Genomic DNA, 22,304 nt, shown 5'->3' on the forward strand with positions numbered 1-22,304 from the left:
ACCACCTTACACTTGCAAGTGGTAAGCCAAGCAGAGCACTTAGTTTCTTCCTGCCAGAAGGATGAAAATCAGTCTCTGTTTGGATTGACTTGAACAGGTGTTAACTTAACACTACTAGCTGCTCTGTTGAAATGGAGCCTTGCTGTAGGAAAGGACCAGATGGAAAAAAGGAGACAGACAGAATAATATATCCTGTGTTCAGCCCATGATCTGCGTAGTGTCAGAGAGACAAACGATGACACAGAGAGAGAATGGGATTTTCCATGCACTAGCCACAATAAATGTATCAGTTCATCAAAACAGGAGGAAGGAAACACATCCCCTTAATCTGAGCACGAGACATGTATTGTGAAAATATTGATAATCAGTTCATCTTTAGGCATACAGAAAACGAAATTGCAGAAGTTCTATTTTCATGATCTTACATAATGTATAATATTACATAGTAATATTATGCATCATCATCATATTTATATACCTAAGTGCCCCAGTGAAGGATCAGGTCCCTGTTGTGCTAGGCACTATACAAACACAGAACAAAAAGAAAGTAAGTAATATTTTCAGGATCTTACATTCATACAGCACTTTTCATTACAAAAAATCATCCCAAAGCCCTCTCCAAATAGCACCAACTCTATACACCACTGAAATGCAGCCAGATCTAGCAGTTGTTAATCAGGGTACAGCAACACTATGCATCAGTTTAGGACAGCGAGTGAAGAATGTTGTATTGAGTTGACATGTACAGAATGGTAGCTGGGTAATCACATCCCATCTCAGTCAGGAGCTTGATCAGGACATCAAGTCGGACAACAGTGTCTCTTGGGAAAAGAGGTACACAGCATTCAAAAGGCAGCCTTAGGCCTGCTCTACAGTTAAATTTTGCCGGCATTGTTACTTCAGTTAGGAGTATGAAAAAAAAATCACACTTGTAGCTGACATACCTATGCTGGTAAAAACCTTAGTATAGATGCAGTCATACTGGCAAAAAAAGTGCTTTTGCCAGTATGGCTTATTTCGTTTGGGGAACTGGTATAAAATATACTAGCAAAATAACTCTCTGGCCTGTATAAGCTGTGTCTCCATTAGGAGGCTTTGCCAGTACAGATATTATAGACAGATAGATAGATCATAGAATCATAGAATATCAGGGCTGGAAGGGACCTCAGGAGGTCATCTAGGCAACCCCCTGCTCAAAGCAGGACCGATCCCCAATTAAATCATCCCAGCCAGGGCTTTGTCAAGCCTGACCTTAAAAACTTCTAAGGAAGGAGATTCCACCACCTCCCTAGGTAACCCATTCCAGTGTTTCACCACCCTCCTAGTGAAAAAGTTTTTCCTAATATCCAACCTAAATCTCCCCCACTGCAACTTGACACCATTACTCCTTGTTCTGTCATCTGCTACCACTGAGAACAGTCTAGAGCCATCCTCTTTGGAACCCCCTTTCAGGTAGTTGAAAGCAGCTATCAAATCCCCCCTCATTCTTCTCTTCCGTAGACTAAACATCCCCAGTTCCCTCAGCCTCTCCTCATAACTCATGTGTTCCAGTCCCCTAATCATTTTTGTTGCCCTCCGCTGGACTCTTTCCAATTTTTCCACATCCTTCTTGTAGTGTGGGGCCCAAAACTGGACACAGTACTCCAGATGAGGCCTCACCAGTGTCGAATAGAGGGGAACGATCACGTCCCTCGATCTGCTGGCAATGCCCCTACTTATACAGCCCAAAATGCCATTGGCCTTCTTGGCAACAAGGGCACACTGTTGACTCATATCCAGCTTCTCATCCACTGTAACCCCTAGGTCCTTTTCTGCAGAACTGCTGCCGAGCCATTCGGTCCCTAGTCTGTAGCGGTGCATTGGGTTCTTCCATCCTAAGTGCAGGACTCTGCACTTGTCCTTGTTGAACCTCATCAGATTCTTTTGGCCCAATCCTCCAATTTGTCTAGGTCCCTCTGTATCCTATCCCTACCCTCCAGCGTATCTACCTCTCCTCCCAGTTTAGTGTCATCTGCAAACTTGCTGAGGGTGCAATCCACACCATCCTCCAGATCATTTATGAAGATATTGAACAAAACCGGCCCCAGGACTGACCCTTGGGGCACTCCACTTGATACCGGCTGCCAACTAGACATGGAGCCATTGATCACTACCCGTTGAGCCCGACAATCTAGCCAGCTTTCTATCCACCTTATAGTCCAGATATAGATAGCTAATCTAATCATAGAATCATAGAATATCAGGGTTGGAAGGGACCCCAGAAAGTCATCTAGTCCAACCCCCTGCTCAAAGCAGGACCAATTCCCAGTTAAATCATCCCAGCCAGGGCTTTGTCAAGCCTGACCTTAAAAACCTCTAAGGAAGGAGATTCTACCACCTCCCTAGGTAACGCATTCCAGTGTTTCACCACCCTCTTAGTGAAAAAGTTTTTCCTAATATCCAATCTAAACCTCCCCCACTGCAACTTGAGACCATTACTCCTCATTCTGTCATCTGCTACCATTGAGAACAGTCTAGAGCCATCCTCTTTGGAACCCCCTTTCAGGTAGTTGAAAGCAGCTATCAAATCCCCCCTCATTCTTCTCTTCTGCAGGCTAAACAATCCCAGCTCCCTCAGCCTCTCCTCATAACTCATGTGTTCCAGTCCCCTAATCATTTTTGTTGCCCTTCGCTGGACTCTCTCCAATTTATCCACATCCTTCTTGAAGTGTGGGGCCCAAAACTGGACACAGTACTCCAGATGAGGCCTCACCAATGTCGAATAGAGGGGAACGATCACGTCCCTTGATCTGCTCGCTATGCCCCTACTTATACATCCCAAAATGCCATTGGCCTTCTTGGCAACAAGGGCACACTGCTGACTCATATCCAGCTTCTCGTCCACTGTCACCCCTAGGTCCTTTTCCGCAGAACTGCTGCCTAGCCATTCGGTCCCTAGTCTGTAGCTGTGCATTGGGTTCTTCCGTCCTAAGTGCAGGACCCTGCACTTATCCTTATTGAACCTCATCAGATTTCTTTTGGCCCAATCCTCCAATTTGTCTAGGTCTTTCTGTATCCTATCCCTCCCCTCCAGCGTATCTACCACTCCTCCCAGTTTAGTATCATCCGCAAATTTGCTGAGAGTGCAATCCACACCATCCTCCAGATCATTTATGAAGATATTGAACAAAACCGGCCCCAGGACCGACCCCTGGGGCACTCCACTTGATACCGGCTGCCAACTAGATATGGAGCCATTGATCACTACCCGTTGAGCCCGACAATCTAGCCAGCTTTCTACCCACCTTGTAGTGCATTCATCCAGCCCATACTTCCTTAACTTGCTGACAAGAATACTGTGGGAGACCGTGTCAAAAGCTTTGCTAAAGTCAAGAAACATGCCTATGTGCCATGTTAAAGACATCATTTTCCACCTTGCCTTAACCAGGCCTGTGTAGTCATTTGTGGCCACACTGGCTTCGATTCCTAAATACCTGATGGAGCCACAAAGCAGGTGCTTAGACATCTGATCAAATTTCAGACATAATTTGTGCCTGAAGAGAAACTGAGGCCACTGTCTGAAGATTTGTGCCTAAATATTTATCGCATGTAGAGATGGGCCTGAAATGGAACCTCAAGTCTGAATTCATAATCAGATTTGGGAGACAAGGTTGATTTGAATAATTGGGTCTGAACCTTCCTGTAAGCAGGTGGCTTTCTTACTGGCCCAGGAAAGAACCAGGGCCATGCCAGAGTCTGTTTCAGGCCCTGCATCAGGGCCATGGGCAGCGCATAATGGAGATTAGGAGAGGCTAAGCCTCCCCAAACCTCTCACTTCTGGGGAGGGGGGCACGGATTATCACATGGACCCACAGGACCCATGCCCAGGGGCCCCTGGAAAAATCTCCCCCCACCAGGGCCACAGAGCTGGAGGAGGTCTCACTCCCAGCTGCAGAGCTTTTCCGGTCTCAGGGCCATAGCGGGGTGTGTGTGAAAGGAGCAAGCAAGCAGAGGGCAGGGCCTCGGGGGAAAAGGCCGAGTGGGGAAAGAACATGCGGGGCTGTGGAGGAAGGGGCGGAATGGGGTGGGGCCATGGACGGGGCTGTGGACGAAAAGAGCAGAACAGGGGACAGGCTCCAGGCTTGGAGCTCCGGCAAGGGCCAAGAGCTCTGCTGTGGTCCCAGCTGGGGTTGAGAGCTCGACTACAGCCAGGGCTGAGCTCTCAGCCAACCTCCCCTCCCCATAACCCCAACCAAGCTCTCAGCCCAGGTTTTTTCCCTGCCTCTCCTTAAATCCCTTGCTCAGTCATGCGACAGGCAGGCAGCCCTTAATCCTTTCTTGGATGTTTCACCCTGTCTCACTGCCCCTATGGGATTGGTTCTGGATGTAGCCCCTGCTGGTGGAAATCTCATGAGAACACCTTGAGAGATTTCATAGATTCATAGAGTTTAAGGCCAGAAGGGACCATTGGGTCATCTAATCTGACTGTCTGTAGCTCTCAGGCCACTACATTTCACCCAGTTACCCCTGCACTGAGCCCAATAACTTGTCATTTCAGTACCACCAAATCCAAACTCCAATGCTGTTATACTCAATTAGATCTGCCTGCTGGCCGATTTGAGTATTTTATGACAAGCGGCAGGCCATTTGTGCAGAAGAATGACAAAATAAAAGGAAAAAAACCTCAGCTGCCAATAAATACAGACCTTGATTGGAACATAAGTATTAGTGTTTCTATCTTTTAACAGAGTTTATAAATCAACATTATTACCTGCAGTGCTTACTTTGTAATGAAAGAGATGCCAGGGCTCAGCCCCAGCACAAATTAAGCACTGGCTGGGCAGCCGAATAGCAGCAGCTGCTGGCCGGGCGCCCAGCTCTGAAGGCAAAGCCCCCACCAGCAGCAGTGGAGAAGTGAGGGTGGCATGGTGTGGTATATTGCCACCTTTATTTCTGCGCTGCTGCTGACAGCAGTGCTGCCTTTAGAGCTTAGCACCCGGCCAGCAGTCATAGAATCATAGAATATCAGGGTTGGAAGGGACCCCAGAAGGTCATCTAGTCCAACCCCCTGCTCGAAGCAGGACCAATTCCCAGTTAAATCATCCCAGCCAGGGCTTTGTCAAGCCTGACCTTAAAAACCTCTAAGGAAGGAGATTCTACCACCTCCCTAGGTAACGCATTCCAGTGTTTCACCACCCTCTTAGTGAAAAAGTTTTTCCTAATATCCAATCTAAACCTCCCCCACTGCAACTTGAGACCATTACTCCTCGTTCTGTCATCTGCTACCATTGAGAACAGTCTAGAGTCATCCTCTTTGGAACCCCCTTTCAGGTAGTTGAAAGCAGCTATCAAATCCCCCCTCATTCTTCTCTTCTGCAGGCTAAACAATCCCAGCTCCCTCAGCCTCTCCTCATAACTCACGTGTTCCAGTCCCCTAATCATTTTTGTTGCCCTTCGCTGGACTCTCTCCAATTTATCCACATCCTTCTTGAAGTGTGGGGCCCAAAACTGGACACAGTACTCCAGATGAGGCCTCACCAATGTCGAATAGAGGGGAACGATCACGTCCCACTCTCCAGCTGCTCAGACAGAGTTTAATTGGCAGGCCACACAGGAAACCTTGGCGGGCCAAATTTCAAAGGATCCTCAGCTTGGCCTGTATATGTGCCCATGCAAATTTCCTGTAGTAGCTATTTTTGCAAAGTATCACCTGCACATTCCTAGGTTGGTCTGACATGATTTTTTCCTGACAAATCCATGTTGACTGTTACTTAGCACCTTATTATCTTCTAGGCATTTGCAAATTGATTGCTTGATTATTTGCTCCAGTGTCTTTCCAGGTACTGAAGTTAAGCTGACTGGACTGTATTTCTCCAGATATTCCTAATTCCCCTTTTTATAGATTGGCATTACCTTTGCTCTTTTCCAGTCTTCTGCAATCTCTCCCATCTTCCATGAGTTTTCAAAGATAATCACTAATGGCTCACTCAGTATCTCCTCAGTCAGCTCCTTGAATGTTCTAGGATGTATTTCATCAGGCCCAGCTGATTTGAAGACATCTAACTTGTCTATGTAATTTTGCATTTGTTCTTTCCCTATTTTAGCCTCAGATCCTACCTCATTTTCACTGGCATTCACTACGTTAGACGTCTGATCACTACTAACCTTTTTGGTGAAAATGGAAACAAAAGAGGCATTTAGCACTTCTGACATTTCCATGTTTTCTGTTATTATCTCTTCCCCCCCAGCCCTACATTGAGTAATGGGCCTATCCTGTGCTTGGTCAGGTTAGGAAAATCTGGACCACTGCCTCTACACCACATATTAAAGTTTCTTGCAAACATGCATGCAGCACTTCAAGCATGAGCCTGCCCACAAAGAAGTTAATGGCAAAACTCCCACTGACTTCAGTGGAAGCAGGAGCAGGGTATTACTGAGGACACAGAGAAACATAGGAAAGTTCATTATTTTTCTTTTATACAAAAGAGGAAAAACTCTGCTCTCTGTGACACAGCTACAGCTGAATTCCGTAGGATTGCAGCAACACAATGCAGACTTGAGCCTAGATCTGTAAAATTAGAGTATATTAGCAAATGCTGAGGATCTTGCATGTAATGACTTGCATGCTACAAAGAACATCAGCTGTGGTTTACCTGAATGATTGTAGTGTCTGTATAGGGTTTTCCCCTCGCGGTAATTACTTGTCTGAGCGCTTCTCTTACTTCCTTCTGAATATAACAAAGTTAAAATACAAATATTTACAATATGAACCAATTTGTAATCTGTTAGGTTTCTCTATCTCACCCCGCACCTGTGCATTTGAAAATCTTCTGCCTTTGTGTTATGCTCACTGTCCAGTCCTGTTTAACCCAAGCGGACATCATGCAGCTGCCCTATGGGAAGCTGGCCAAGGACTATTGGATGCACCATAAACACAAAATCTGAAAACAAACCTGACACTGTAAAGAGAAGTTTCATTGCTTCAATGTGAACAGCAAAGGATTTTTTTATAAATTGGGCTTGTGCCCTTTTTTGCTTCTTATGATGAACAGAGAAGACCTGACATTGTTTAGCATTTTTTATTTTTTTAGATTGTGGGCAGTCTTTTTGTTTGTTTGGCTTAGAAATATCAAGAATGCAATATCTGGCCATCCCTGTTTTTTGTGGGCAGACCTGTGGGAAGTTTAAGGGAATTTATGTTGGGCACTTAACTTTATGGAAGGGATGAGAGTGCTGAATCTTTAACAAAGTATTAATTAATTATTACACCGTCATTCAAACATTTTAATCAAAACCAAATAAACAGTCTGATGAAAAATCCTTCTCTCTCTCTTAGTAGCTGAACTTTCATGTTTAGCTCTTGTGATGTCGCTAGTTCTCCAGTCACCACAGAGTCTTCCAATCTAGAGAGGATCTGAACTTCCCATGTAAAAAGCAAGCAGGAACCAAACCTCCCCCTCCACTCCTCAACTTTCAGACCTTCTTTTTTCAGCATAAAAAATAGAGGGGGAAAGATGCATGCTCCATTTTTTCCCCTTTGTGGGTCACTTTGAACTTCGGCATCCTGCCAAGTTTACATCCAGCTGTGCATACCCTGCTGTGTCCTGTATGAGATGACGGATCAGCCATTAAATGACAATCCACAATGCTATGGGAAGAAAAGCTTTGAAAACTGGCCCCAAGTGGGGATCAAATTCCCCACCATTGTATGTCAGCGCTTCAGGATGAATCCCTGACATCTGCACCAAAGAAATGCTGATAATTTGATAAATCTGCCCTCCAAGACAGCTAACCCACAGGGGCAGAAAACATCATCATACTAGTTATAAGAGCTCTCAGCACTGGTAGGCTGAAGACCAAAGTAGGCTGAATAGGGCAAGACAGGGTTTGGGTGAAGCCATGTATTCAAAGTCTGAATGTCCATTTGATTTGATTGTATCCCTTGCTATTTTCTATTTGTGAATGTCTGTGAAAACAGCCTTTTGTATGTGCAAATATTTGGGCAATACTCCAATCAGAAAACAAATCAGGATGTCAATTAAAAGAATTAGACAAGTCATTCATTCTTTTTCTTCTTAAAAGTTTCAGACACCCATGCAAGGAGCAAAAATAATACCATGTGACTTACATGATCAGTCAGACACCAGGAATGTAATCTATTCAAAGACACCAACTCATGAATAACCCATAGGCTGACATTTTTTCATATGTCTTGATTATCATATAGTTATTTCCCAAAAGGAATAAAAAGGGTGAGATTCACCATCAAAATTATTCAGGATGGATAATTGCATCAGCTCTGCCAATGATGCAGATGCATTCTTGGAGCTGGTCTTACAGTGCTTACCATGATTATAGTCACATCCTCATCTGAAACACATGCTGAAGAGAGACATTAAGAGCATGAGGTCTTCCCTATAGTCCTGATTCAGGAAAGCACTTAAGCATGTGCTTAGCTTTAAGCATAAAAAAATCAATCAGACTTAATCACATGCTTAGATGCTTTCCTCAACGGGTGCCTATATGAGTATGTACATGACTAAATATGCCTTTTCCTTCAGAAATCATTCCTGGGGCGCTGCTGTGGAAAGCGTAATGCTCCATAGTATTTCCTGAACTGATTCAGCCAATTGTAGTGGTTTTCCCCTCCTTCACTAGCTGGGTTGCAGGTGGATGTTGTTTGAGAGAGGCTGGGAAAACGAAAGAGATAATGTTACAAGGGCCTGATGCCAGCTTACTGCAGCCAGTGCTAGGGGAAGTGGGCCCTGCCATGCTTGGGTTCTAGTTACATTAAAACGCACCTTCTTCATTTGGCTACCCCTGACATTGCAATGTATACCATCAGAAGCTCATCTCTTTCCTTTGGAGCCCACACCACATTCCTACAAAGCATCCTTCTAAGGGGTTTTTAAATTAAAAAATAAATACTGTCCTGGAAGCGTTGGGAGTTGGAGTCATGGTTTGACTGTAAGGCCCCCTTCCCCACTCAAGCCCCACTAAGGGTATGTCTACACTGAACGTAAGCCCGGGGTTAGTGGCCCTGGTGCCAGCTGGGCTTGAGCATCTACATTGTATTTTAACCCTATGTTAAGACTTTTCTAACCCATGCTCAACCCTAGGGCTCTGGGGTCCACACTGCAGTGCACAGACCCAAGTCAAAGTAACCATATCCCAGAGTCCCTAGCTGCCCCCCACCTCTGAAATGTGGCCACTTTACTGCCCTAGGGCCATGGTGCACTGTAGGAAAACTTTACTGCCTGCCCTGCACGTTTCCAGGAAGCAGCTCACTTCGCAAAAGGCTTGATCGCTTTGCTCTCCACAGCAAACCCAGGAGGGCTCTCTGACAATGGGTTTGCAGATCAGAAGAGAATGGGTTAACACTGACCTGAGCTGCTGCCATTTGCAAAGCCATTTGAAAAGAGCTTCCATTTTCAATAAAGTGGATTGCAGATTGTTGGGACCGAGAAGACTAAGGAAGTTGTCCCGTGGAATTGTGGGATACTTCCAGCTGACACCCGGGAACCAAGTCAAGCAGGGCTGCATCTATACTGCAAAGCAATAGGGCTTGGACCCTGGGTCCTGGCTTAACTTGAACTTGGGCCCTGCAGGGTCCTGGGACCCTGGGCCTGAGCCCTGGGCTAGCGCAATTACAGAATAGACGCAAGGGGGATTAGGCCTGAGCCCATGCTCAAGCACAGACTTATGTTGCAGTGTAGACATGCCCTTAGAGGCTCTGTGAGGTGTCTGTGTGCTTTGCCAAGGAAACTGTATCTATGCCAGCCCCACAAAGGTTAGCATGGAAGGCCACTTTGGGGCAGGCTAGGGGTGACCATAGATCCATATTACTCAGATCCAGAGGCCCCAGTATCCTGCATGACTGGTGCAAAGGGTCTGTGACCCTTAGTCCAAACTATAGGCTGATTAACATCCATAGGGAAAGGGGTATGTAGTCCCGTGAAACAGCCCTGGGTTAGTTGGGGGGTGGATTTCACCTCCATGGTCTCCTGTACTCCACCTGGATAGAACCTAAATATTCTGATTTTGTGTGTGTGGAGTGAATCCCCCCCATAGTGCAGGTATAGTAATAGCATGAAAAGAGGCAGTTCAAAGTTCCCAGTAGCCTCTTGCCAAAGTGCTCAAATAGGGCACCGCCTATCGGCGAGGAAGGCAGACTGCTGTTTGTGGACCTTCAGTTCTTGGCTTCTTTACTGAAACTACCAACACATTGAGATGGGGGCCGTTTGTGATGTAGGCACCTGTCTGCTAGGAACCACCCTGAGACCATCACCTAATTTAATACCATTCTCTGTGTGGTATGTTTTCATTCTCCTACTAAATAAACAGATTGAGGAGTAGAGCCATGGGGTAGCCAGCTGGACAGGAGTATTTGACCTTTTCTGTACATGAGCCAAAATAACAAGGAAATGTATTATTAAAAAGAGAATGATTTGGGGTGACAACCAGGTTTGCTAGAACTCCATGTTCTTACCTGGATGACTGTGAGCAGCTTTTCCTCCACATTTGAAAAATTCCACTTGAGAACATATGCATCAGCTAAGAGCATCTGCTGTGGAGTCCAGCAGGGCATGAGGAGCTTCTCACTGTCATTGCACACAGAAAACAAAATTGCAGTAAGAGCGGCAGTTTTCCAGTAGCTTTGTGGCTCTTCCAATCCCAGTACTGAGAACCTGTGCTTGGCTATGGCCATATTTGTGACGTGTAGCTCACCTGGCTAATTGCATGCACAAAGCAGCATTCAGCTCTCATCTAAGGAACAATTGCAACTAGGTAAAATATTTTTTTGATCCTCCCCAGCCCCATCCTTTTTTTATTCTTCTCTTTTTGGCCCTTTTTGTGGCCCCATTCTCCAATTACATCCTCCCCTCTCCTCTGTCTCACTCCTTCCTGCAGCTCTCTCTTGGCCTTGTCTGCACTAGAAAGTTGTACTGTTAGTGTAGACCCTTCAGACTCCCAGTGTGGATACAGCTATATAGGTTCAAAGGTGATATTCCTATATGGGAAGGGGAATAACTATACAGTACCAGTATAAGTCGAAAGGCTTTGGAACTCTCCTCCCCACTTGCTCCAACAGATCATAGATTTGGTGACCTTCAGAACATGCCGTACGACACACAATTACACATTTCCCCAGGCTTTTCTTGAAGGGAGCGTGTATGTGATTGATGGATGGGATGACTGAGGCGTCAGAAGGCTGGGCAGAGTAATGTAGTTTGACAATGGGAAGAGGAGGCAAAAATTCTTTACATCTGAAATAGGGTCTGCTGGTGTCACTGGGTTTGGGCAGCCTGTTGTTGATCTTCAAAATGTGCTTTAGGTAACATTTGTGTAATAAGCCTAGCGTTAAGAGAGGTGCAGTGTACAAGTTCAGATAAATATGCTTACAGCTGAGAACACCTATTATATTTGTCGTGAAAGAGATATTCGGGATAGTTAAATGCAAAGACCTTAGCACCATCAGCCCTCCCAAAAGTTCTATTAGTTCTGGGTACTCAAGAGTCTCTGTTGGGAAATAATAGAGCTCTCCTGCTATTTCCACACAAGCTACGCTGATTCATGTGCAAGAGTCAATCATTAAAGCAAACATTCATATTTTACAGAATATACATGATATTCTGTGTGGATAGGTGCCATCCCAGGGCACCCCCAATGGCCTGGGATGGCACTGCACACACCTTGCCTCAGTTTCCCTCTGACTTCTCAGAATAATCCACTTACACCCAGAGTCTTTAAAAACAATATTCCCGCCACTCAGGGTCTCCTTTATTCAGATTAATCAGCTCCCCCAAAAGAACGCTCCTTTTAGATTCAGGGTTTCACAGCCCTCCCTCTTGGTCTGTGTGCGTCTAGCCCCAGCCCCCACAACTTGTAAAATCTCCCCTCAAGCTCAGAGTATCCACAGTCCTCCTTGGTGGGGCCTGCCTGTGTTTACCCAGTCAGGCTAGTGGACTTTCCCCTGAGGTACAGAGGTTGCATAGCCCTCCTTCTTGGGGCTTTACGCTAGCTGAGTTCTTCCCCTCAGCAGCTTCCCCTGACTAGGCTTGGAACCTCCATTTTGATTCATCTACCCAGTTACCTGACTACTCCCTTAATCCTTCCCAGGGGGTCTAGCAACCAAAACACCTGCCTGGACCAGCTGAGAGAGATGAGAGCCATGTCTCACCCACTCTGCTAGGCTCCTGGTCCTGGGCCCATAAAGGAACACTAGCCTGGGTTTTTCCTGTCACTTCATCCTCCCAGAAACTAACTATTCCATGGGATCACCTGCCTCTCATCTCCTTCCAGGTAACCAGAACAGACATTGGGTAATTGGCCTCTCACACAACCTCTCCTGACCTTAAAGAATCAGAACCAGCCCATCATAATCGCTCTTAAAGGGCTGGGAAAGTAAATAATATTTGGCTGCAAACATACAGCCCCAGTTCAGCAAAGTACTTAAGCACATGCCTAACGTTAAGCATGCGAGTAATCACACTGAAGTCAATGGACTATTCACTTGCTTGAAGTCATCACGTTCTTTGCTGAATTGGGGCAACCAAGACATTTCCCAAGTTGTACAGTCAGTTCTTAGGGTCACTGGCTTCCAGAACAGCACAGAGATGGAGCACTGCTTGGTCAGAACTGATCTTCACTATGAATTTATGCTGTTAGGATAAGGACAACAATCATTACATTTCAGGGTGCAAAGTTTAAAATGTCAGATGAGAAGCTACACAGAATAGAAAAAGCCACATCACCATAGCAATAAAAATTATCAATGTATCCAGACTTTAATGCAACTGGTATGGTCGTACACGTTACGAATTACACCTGAGAGGACACGCACACAACTGCTGCGAATTACACCTGGTAGGACACGCACACAAGTGCTATGAATTACACCTGGTAGGACACGCACACAAGTGCTGCAAATTATACCTGATAGAACACGCACACAAATGCTACGAATTACACCTGGTAGGACACGCACACAACTGCTGCGAATTACACCTGGTAGGACACGCACACAAATGCTGCGAATTATATCTGATAGGTCACGCACAGTTCGAATCTAGGCTGAGGCACATAAACAAAGTCCACAACTGCAGAGTTCCCAAAAGACACTAAGTTTATTACGCTCGAGCGTGGTGCCCCCCTGCTAGCCAGGAGGGGACCCTGAATACAGATTATACAAAGGTTATATACTTTTTAGCAAAGCATGTTGCCCTCGTGCATCAGAAACCTTAGCCAATAAACAAACCCTTGTTTTATCTACTACCTATCCCTGCTTGGTGCATTCCTCGTGCTAAACCAGTATGTTAATCACACAGCATGGTCCTAAAGCCATGCATCAGTAACTTTTATTATCAGGATGGGAGGCCTCACATCAAAGGCCAAGAGATAGGGAGTTAGAGACTGACAAAAAACAGATACTGGGAGTCAAGGCAGGCTGGAGACAAGGAGGAGGATTTTCACAGGGATTCAGTATCTAAGGATCACTCCTCCTGGTGTATGATGTGCTTGCTTTTAGACAATGGTGGGCCCCAAACCAAAATGGAGTCACATGTGCTAACTTTTCCGTAACAATCATTATCCCCACTAACACTTTCTAAGCCCCATCTACAAGTTCTTAAGTACACAGTGAAGGATGTTCAGTGCTCAAATCACTAGCTTGTGCTGTGGAAAACACAGGTTCAATTCCTGCTTTGCCACAAACATCCTGTGTGAAGCTTAGCAAATCCCCAAGGCTCTCTGTGCCTCATCTGTAAAATGAGGATAATAGTGCTCCCCTATAAATACTTTAAAGATACAGTAGTGAGTTCAGATACAACAGTGATAGAAGCCATGTAAGTACCATAGCCAGAAAGAGGTTGGGTGTATGCTGAGGGAACTGCTTCCATGGCCAGTATTCTGGAGACAGGCACAGATGCGCCGTTATTGGTGAGAATTGTTAACATCTCCCTGTGGGAAGGCTGGATTCTATTCCCCATTAAACAAGAAGAAGTGCTGCCCCTGCTAAACAAAGTACCCCTAGGATACTGTGATCAGTAATGGGCACCACATTACCAGGAGAAACAACCTGCAGGGAGTTCAGAGACGAGCGGTGCACCCCACTATGCTTGCTCTGTTCTAACGCAGCTCACACCACGGTGAGCCCTTCATTTGTTAAGCTCAAGGCTAAATGGCTGCAATCAGTTGTCTTGTGCTTGAGCCATCCTTGAAAAGCACTTGAAGAGTGCAGGGGCCAGAGTGCTGGGGCTGACCTTGGGAGTGGGGTGAGCCATCTGTGGGTAGAGGGACAGATTATGTGCTACAGATGAGTTCCACTCAGTGCAGCAGAGCTGGGGGACTGTCAGAGGGCTGGTTACAGCTCCCCAATTCTTTGTTCAGCTCTTCCCTAACACAGGTTAGAGTACCATCTGCCAGTTAAAAACAGATGGAGCAGAATACAATCCAGCCACACCTCTGAGCCAGGGCTGCAGCAGGGGTAATGCAGGAGCCCACCGTGCTATCCCTAACACCACTGGGAACTCCTCAACAGCGGAATCCCTAGGTGAGATGCAGGTGATTTCCAATCTGTGTAGCACAAAGTGAGCAGAATAGGGAAGTCAATCTGCTCCATAATGCCTATTCTTTAGACTGTCTCTCTCGTCAGTTCTGGGTGAAGTTCAAGGTTGTGCTCTACCGGGCCCTAGATGGTCAGGGATTCAGCTACCATGATACCATTTATAAATTGGTAGGTATCTAGGGGCTTGTCTTCACATACAGCTGTGCTGCTGTAGCGCTTTAGTGAAGACGTTCCTACGCCGACATAGCACTGTCTACACGTGGATTTTTTCCACACCCTTGAACAACGTAGTTATTCCAATATAGGTCTGTAGTGCAGACATGGCCTCGGTCTGGAAAGGAAATCCATTCACTAAGAACAAGCAAAATCAAACTCATAGAAAAGACACCGTTATGGGGGAGGTTGGGTGGCTCCCATGAAGTGTGTCTTTGGCCTATGGGCAGTGCTGGTAGGCATGATAGCTGCCTTCCATTAGATTAGGCTAAATGAGGGAGGTGTTAAATGCCCCTTTCATGAGTAATAGCTGAAACAATAGAAGCTACCACCCAAAATAACAGACCAGCATGGCAAGGCTGGAGTAGGAGTTGAGCCATGTGGTCTAAGGAATTTTTCCTGGGGCCTGAATACAACCGCAGGGAGGCAGGGCATTGTTTGATGGAGCTGAGCATGTCTGTGAGCCAGAAGAAGTCAGACGCAGACAGAAAGCAGCAAGAAATCCAAGGAGACAGTAAGAGAAGCACTAGCAGTGAGACCATGAGAGAAAGCCTAAAGAGAGAGCTTTTGGGGCAGTGCGCTGACTGGAAAAACTGTGAGCAAAGAAAATGCCTCCTGTTGTTTGATGCCTACTGTGCTTAGGGAAACAGGACTTTGTGTCCATTCCTTGTAAATAAACAGGATTGCACCAAAGAAATACCTATAATCAATTTCTCCTCCTAACCCACAAGGGCCTGAATATTGGCTAACCTTTCCCTTTATGTTCCTTCAGTATCACTGCCTTGAAGCTCAAGAAGGACCATGCTCAGAACTAAAAGGGAAACTGAAAGGTATAAAGAAAAAGAGGAATTACTTGGAACATACCTTCTGTACATATTAAAGCCCAATTCATAAATGAGAAGACATTTGCTGAAGCTCATATCACCGCCTGTAAGTGTGGAAAGGTAAGAAGACAAACAGGCATTACAACATTTTGTAAAGGTAGTAAGCAATCCTGCTTCTTTGAAGACATCTCTTTTGCATCTCAGGTTGGGAAAAATTGTGGTTTCCAACTGACTCAGATGATCTTTTAATGCAGACTCATCTGTGTTGCTAGCAGACACGAAGGAGGGAATCTGTGTTGCCATGCACTCCATTAGCAGTTTCTCGAGATCTTTATTCCAGTATTTTGGGCTCCAGGTTGAAACAGATTCCATGTCTTTGACACTGTCAAACCATTCTTTTTCTTTCTCTTTTTCCCACTTCAGTGATTCACCTACTGATTTCAGTGGCTCCAGTAATGTACTATCGCTTCCACTGATTGCTTCTTGCACAACTGACCACATTCTTTCTGCTACTTTTTTGTAAAGTAAGTCAATCTTTATTTCACTCTTATGTTCAGATTGCTCCAGATCATAAATGTGATTACAAGCTTCAAGAAATTTTGCTTGATCTATCAATTCACAAATGGCTTGATCTGAAACAGTAAAAATACAACCAGAAGGTTATTGACTTAGCTATAGACTTTTCTGTGGCAATCATAGTAATTACTGAGCAACTCACAGATAATAAGAATGTATTCTCATAACAGCCTTGTGAGGTAGGGTATCATTCCCATTTTACAGGTGGGTAGACTGAGGCCCGGTGCAGTTAAGTGATTTTCCCACAGTCATCTATAGTTAGGCTTGGCAGAACTTATATATAAGTTTGACAAATACTATTGATGTTTGTTTTTCAACACTTTTCAACATTTTTAACCATTTACATTTTCACAGTTGCACACAATTATGGGATTTAATCTTTTTTAAATTTTTGATTGATTTAAACTTTCACAGTTCCAGGAAAGGGGATGAGTCAGACAATAATTATTTAATGACAGTAGAAGCTGCAATTCAAAAAGTTAAAGCTTTATAACACTTAAAACACAATTGTCAACATCACAAGTCAAAATATACAAAGTGAATAGCCTTAAATCAAACTCTAATAAGTTCTCAAGCAGCAATAAAAAACTAACTCTTCCAAGCCTAGCTATAGCAGAGCCAGGAAGGGAACCCAGATCTCATGGGAGCCTATGCTTAACAGGCTGGTGTGATTGGTGATTGGTCACACCCTGGAAACAATTTCAGATACATCTGTGGAGAATGAGGGAGTTGTGTATTATTTTTTATACATATCATGTGCACCTCAGTATACTTGTGCCTGATTACATAGAGTGAAAAGAGGCTGTAAGTGGGAAACCAATAGGAAATTAAACAAATGAAGCAAAGATACGGTACAGTCCATAGAATACAAAGCGTCTCTAAGGAGACAAGCAAGAAGCCACTGATTGGAGAATACTCAATGCCTGGCTCCAGCTCCTATGGCAAGGTCCACTCTTCCCAGACTTAAATCAGGATCAAAGGAGATGCTAAAACTTTAAAGACGTTGGCCTAGGAAAGAAGGGACTTGAGTGGGTTGTCATGATGGGGACAGACACGCACATTGGGAGAGGGGGTCACAGAGCATGCTGCAGAACTCAGTGTCACTCTTCTGACCAGAGATGGGATTAACTCTGTTGAGCTTGCAAGGAAAGATTAAGGTGTAGGCTAGGGGGAATATGTACACAGGCATTTTTGCTTGGTACCTTTGCTCTGCATGCTTTGTACCTTTGGGTGAATAGCCAATGCTTTGTTTTGAAGAAGCTATTTCTGTGTCCCTGCAAATCCATTCTGTAACAGGCTCCCAGAGAAAAAGGACCTGAAGATGCCAAACCCAGCTGGGTCTGTCAGGTTAGCCAGAGGGCTGCATCCTGAGATTTAGTGTAAGGGTGGTAAAGTCACATGGTTCCAACCTTGGGAGTGGTTTAGGCAGAAAGGTCTGTCACCTGAGGGGCGCACTCGAGAGGGATTAAGTGTTTGTCTACACTGCACACTAAGCCCGGGCTTTGACTCAGGTTTGAGCCCAAGACTCCCTTCCATCCACGCACAAATCAGTCTGACTCAGGTCAGCAAACACCTAGGACCTGTAATTTTGCAGCATGGACGCAGGTTAAGCCGCAGACCTGTGACAAAAGGTCTGCATAGTGCAGTATGGATGTGTTAGCAAGGCTGTGAAACCCAGGCCCAGCAATTGTAAACCCAGGTTTACAATGCAGTTTTTAGATGTGCAAGCATGGGTTTGGAAACACCGACTCCCCAAGCACGGGTCCCACAAACCTGAGCTTGAGAGCATGGTAAACACACCTTAAAAGGGGTCTAAAGCCCAGCTCGTCCTGTAACTGTGTCTATATCTTCACTGTTTGTCATTAGAGTCAGGATCTAGGAGGGCATTGCCCTTTAAGGGATATAAAATGATGATTCACATAGGAAAATATTTCCCAGAATCCAGCTTCCTACAAAATGCTTTATTGCGTCTAGTTAAAAAGTGTGCTTTTAACTCTCTGGTTCTCACAACAATCACTAAATATCAATTGCCTGTGGCAACAGATTTCTTTGGTATCGACATATAAGGGCCCAGCACCTGCCAATAGATGTAGCATGGAGAGGGAGCTAAGTTGGCATAGGTTACCTACACATGCCCCCCTGCACATTACTGGAAGAACAGACCACCATATGAACACGCTTACAACCAAACTCTGTTTGTATCACATCTTTCTTACAAACTAAACCAAGGCGCTTTGCAGGGATGGATAATACAGTTGCAAAGTGAAATACAAATGAGCAACAGAAAGGGGAGTAAAATTTAAAAACATCGGCAAGGAGAAATATACGTTTCAGAAAAGATTTGAAATGAGAGGTGAATCCAGGAGGAGGAGAGAGATAGGAAGCCTATTCCAAATGGCAGGAGCTGATGAAAACAGTTTCCACGGTGAGAAGAAACAGGAGGCGGCCAGTGGGGAGGACAGACTAGCAGAGAGTACCTGAGAGATACTGCCTCCCACCAGACTCTTTGTCCACAGGCTTCTCTTCAGTTTCCTTCTTCAGAGAGGACAAATTCTTCAGCAATTTGACTGCCATATCTTTCACTCTCTGTCTCCTATTTGATTTCTGCTTCTCTCTCTCCTTTTGAGCCTCTTTGGGAAGCATTGATGCATTTTCACCAGAAGATGGTCCCTGCAGCTTTCTCCCTCCAGTGAATTGGGAATGCTTCATTTTCTTCATACTCCCAGCAAGAGCCAAGTGTTTGCTATCAGGTTGAGAAGGCTAACTGGAAAACGTTGGCACCACGGTAACTCAATGTGATTTTACAGTCTCAGCCTTAAGAGTTCCTCTCCGTGAGACGATGTCTGTCCCCAGATTCAGTGTCAGTGCTCCTGCCTGCTTTAACTGACTTCCAGACAACTCAGCCAACTTCATATCACAGTTTAGTCCAGTAGTTTTTATAACCTACCAGCTCTATTATGTAAATGATCCCCTGTAGCGTTACATCAGCAAACGTTTAATACATAACCTAACCACAGGTGCTGGAGGAAAGCCAGTGGAATTTTCAGCAGTTTCTAAATGACTAAAATTCCCCTGGATGCTGCCAACTAATTTAGATTCAGAGTCCTCTCAGTCCAAGAGATTTTGTTGTTGACAGTGTCCATGAATACACACAGCAGCTCTACACTGATGCACTTGCCTTTCTACTGACTCTGTGTTATTTCTCAGCACCAAGGTCATCCCTTATTTTAGACCCAAATTTGCCTCCATCTTCAAGAAAATCGAGTATTCCGCCCTTGGGTGTGCAAACCCCAAAAGGACTGGCATTGGTTTTCATTGTTGAGCTATGAGGTTCTTATGTGATGAGACTGGATCTGAACTCCTGGGGTACCCAGCGGCTGCCTGGGACTGCCCTCTAGCAGTTATACACAACCCAGCATTTTTAAATGAAGAAAATGAAAAGTTTAAAGTTATAGGGGCAACTAGCCCCTTGGTTATCTACCAACAAGAGAACCAGCCAGCCTCTCTCATCCCTCTCTATGGTATCCTACATAATTAGGGCCTTTCTTTTCATATATTCAAGTACAGTAACTCCCATTGTCATTCATGGGGATGGCTGTAAGTGTGGAAAGAGATCTCTATCAAGCGTTCTTACAACTACAATACCCACCTGCTGAAGTGAAGAAACATATGGACAGAGCCAGAAGAGTACCCCAAAGTCACCTACTACAGGACAGGCCCAACAAAGAAAATAACAGAACGCCACTAGCTATCACCTTCAGCCCCCAACTAAAACCAACTAAAACCTCTCCAATGCATCATCAAGGATCTACAACCTATCCTGAAGGACGACCCATCACTCTCACAGATCTTGGGAGACAGGCCAGTCCTTGCTTACAGACAGCCCCTCAACTTGAAGCAAATACTCACCAGCACCACACACCACACAACAGAACCACTAACCCAGGAACCTATCCTTGCAACAAAGCCTGATGCCAACTCTGTCCACATATTTATTCAAGTGACACCATCATAGGACCTAATCACATTAGCCACGCCATCAGAGGCTCGTTCACCTGCACATCTACCAATGTGATATATGCCAGCAATGCCCCTCTGCCATGTACATTGGCCAAACTGGACAGTCTCTACGTAAAAGAATAAATGGACACAAATCAGACGTCAAGAATTATAACATTCAAAAACCAGTCAGCGAACACTTCAATCTCTTTGGTCACTCGATTACAGACCTAAAAGTGGCAATTCTTCAACAAAAAAACTTCAAAAACAGACTCCAGCGAGAGACTGCTGAATTGGAATTAATTTGCAAACTGGATACAATTAACTTAGGCTTGAATAAAGACTGAGAGTGGATGGGTCATTACACAAAGTAAAACTATTTCCCCATATTTATTCCCCCCCCACCCCCGCCGCTGTTCCTCAGACGTTCTTGTCAACTGCTGGAAATGGCCCACCTTGATTATCACTAGAAAAGTCCCCCCCCCCCCGCCCCCGCTCTCCTGCTGGTAATAGCTCACCTTATCTGATCACTCTCCTTACAGTGTGTATGGTAACACCCATTGTTTCATGTTCTCTGTGTCTATAAATCTCCCCACTGTATTTTCCACTGAATGCATCCGATGAAGTGAGCTGTCGCTCACGAAAGCTTATGCTCAGATAAATTTGTTAGTCTCTAAGATGCCACAAGTCCTCCTTTTCTTTTAACAGAAACAGTGAAGTTCTAATGCACTGTGGGTGGTGGTAAAATGCAGGAAGCCCAGAAAAGGGTCCTCAATATGGTGAGCCACAGGGCTGTGCTTCATAACGTGTGCTTTACCAGCTAACAAAAGATCCAGTGGGAGGCTAACGTAGGTAAGATGAGGAGCAGAAGTGATGCGTACGCAACTATGTATATCTGCTAGTCAAACTCCACACTGGGGGCAGAGGAAAATTCTGTCCCCTCAACACCTACGGACATTTTCTTGGGCCCAGATCTAGGAAGAGGTTCTGGCTCATGTTTACCAGACTGAATTCATACACAGTAAATCTAATTTAATGCATCAAATTGCAAAAAAGTATATTCATGTTTTAAAAGTCTCTCTCTAAACTAATAAGAGAAAGACAGTTGAGGTGTTAAAGGAGCACTCAAGGAAGACAAGGCCATTGAGGAGAAGCTAAATGAATCCTTTGCATCAGTCTCACTGCAGAGGGTGTGAAGAAGGTTTCCACACCTGAGCCATTCTTTTTAGGTGAAATTCTGAGGAACTGCCCCAGATTGAAGTGTCAGTAGAGGAATTTTGGGAATAAATTGATAAATTAAACAGTAATAAGTTCCCAGGACCAGATGGCATTCACCCAAGAGTTCTGAAGGAACTCAAATATGAAATTGCAGAACTACTAACTGTGGTATGTAACCTATTGCTTAAATCAGCCTCAGTGCCAAATGACTTACTCCTGGGGGAATTCTGCATCACTGTGAATGCACAGAATTCATGTGCCCTGCAGATTTCTTTGCTTCTCCACAGAAAAATGACTTCTGACGGGGAAGCAAAAGAAAGCCTCAAGACTGGTCACATGCCCCTCCTCAGCACCTCAGGCAGGTCGGTTTGGGTACCTGGAGTAGCCAGTAAAGACGTAAATCACCGCCGGGGGGAAGTGGGGTACTGGGCCATCATGCATCTGAGAGAGAAAGTCATTCTGTCCCTCTCACATGCTTTTGCGACACGCTTAGCATGGAGGGGCAGGGCTTTGGGGTATTTCTGAGCAGGTAGGCGTGGGGAAGGCTCTGTCCCCTCAGGCAGAGAAGAATGTAGCAGCCTGCCTGCTTAGTGAATTGTTTTTAGTGAATTGTTCCCATTGTCTTTGTGAATTACCCAGGAGTATAAAACAGGTGTAAACATTTTAAGGTTCCTTTACATTGCCAGAGTGGTGTAAAGGAGTCTTATTGTAAGAACAGTATGGCTTATAAATGCTTATGTTGCTTTAGTGATTAGAACTGATCTAAAAGTTTGGACTGAAAACATTTCCTAATAAAATATGCTGCATGAACTGTTTGCTACTGAGCTTTCTGGAGATGGTCAGTAGCCAATATAAATTGTGAGTTTGATTCACCAACTCTCATCTGCTCTTCAGTTGCCTATGATGTAACACTGAGCATGTGGCTGCAT

At 44.9% G+C, this 22,304-nt stretch overlaps 1 protein-coding gene across 5 annotated transcripts in view; it reads right to left on the bottom strand.

The window, feature by feature from the left end:
* The window catches only part of LOC140913399 (exocyst complex component 3-like), a 38,773-nt gene extending 19,697 nt beyond the window's left edge, over positions 1-19,076 (bottom strand). For all 5 annotated transcript variants that reach the window (XM_073349729.1, XM_073349732.1, XM_073349731.1 and 2 more), the window contains exons 1-4: positions 18,636-19,076; positions 15,623-16,214; positions 10,469-10,580; positions 6,633-6,707 (exon numbers count right to left, since the gene is read on the bottom strand). In XM_073349729.1, the coding sequence (XP_073205830.1) occupies positions 6,633-6,707; positions 10,469-10,580; positions 15,623-16,214; positions 18,636-18,876 (1,020 nt within the window). In that variant the 5' untranslated portion in view covers positions 18,877-19,076. The remainder of the gene's footprint in view (positions 1-6,632; positions 6,708-10,468; positions 10,581-15,622; positions 16,215-18,635) is intronic.
* Between the last annotated feature and the right edge of the window lie 3,228 nt (positions 19,077-22,304).

This window comes from Lepidochelys kempii, chromosome 6 (assembly GCF_965140265.1).
Source record: "Lepidochelys kempii isolate rLepKem1 chromosome 6, rLepKem1.hap2, whole genome shotgun sequence".
Lineage (NCBI taxonomy): Eukaryota > Metazoa > Chordata > Testudines > Cheloniidae > Lepidochelys > Lepidochelys kempii.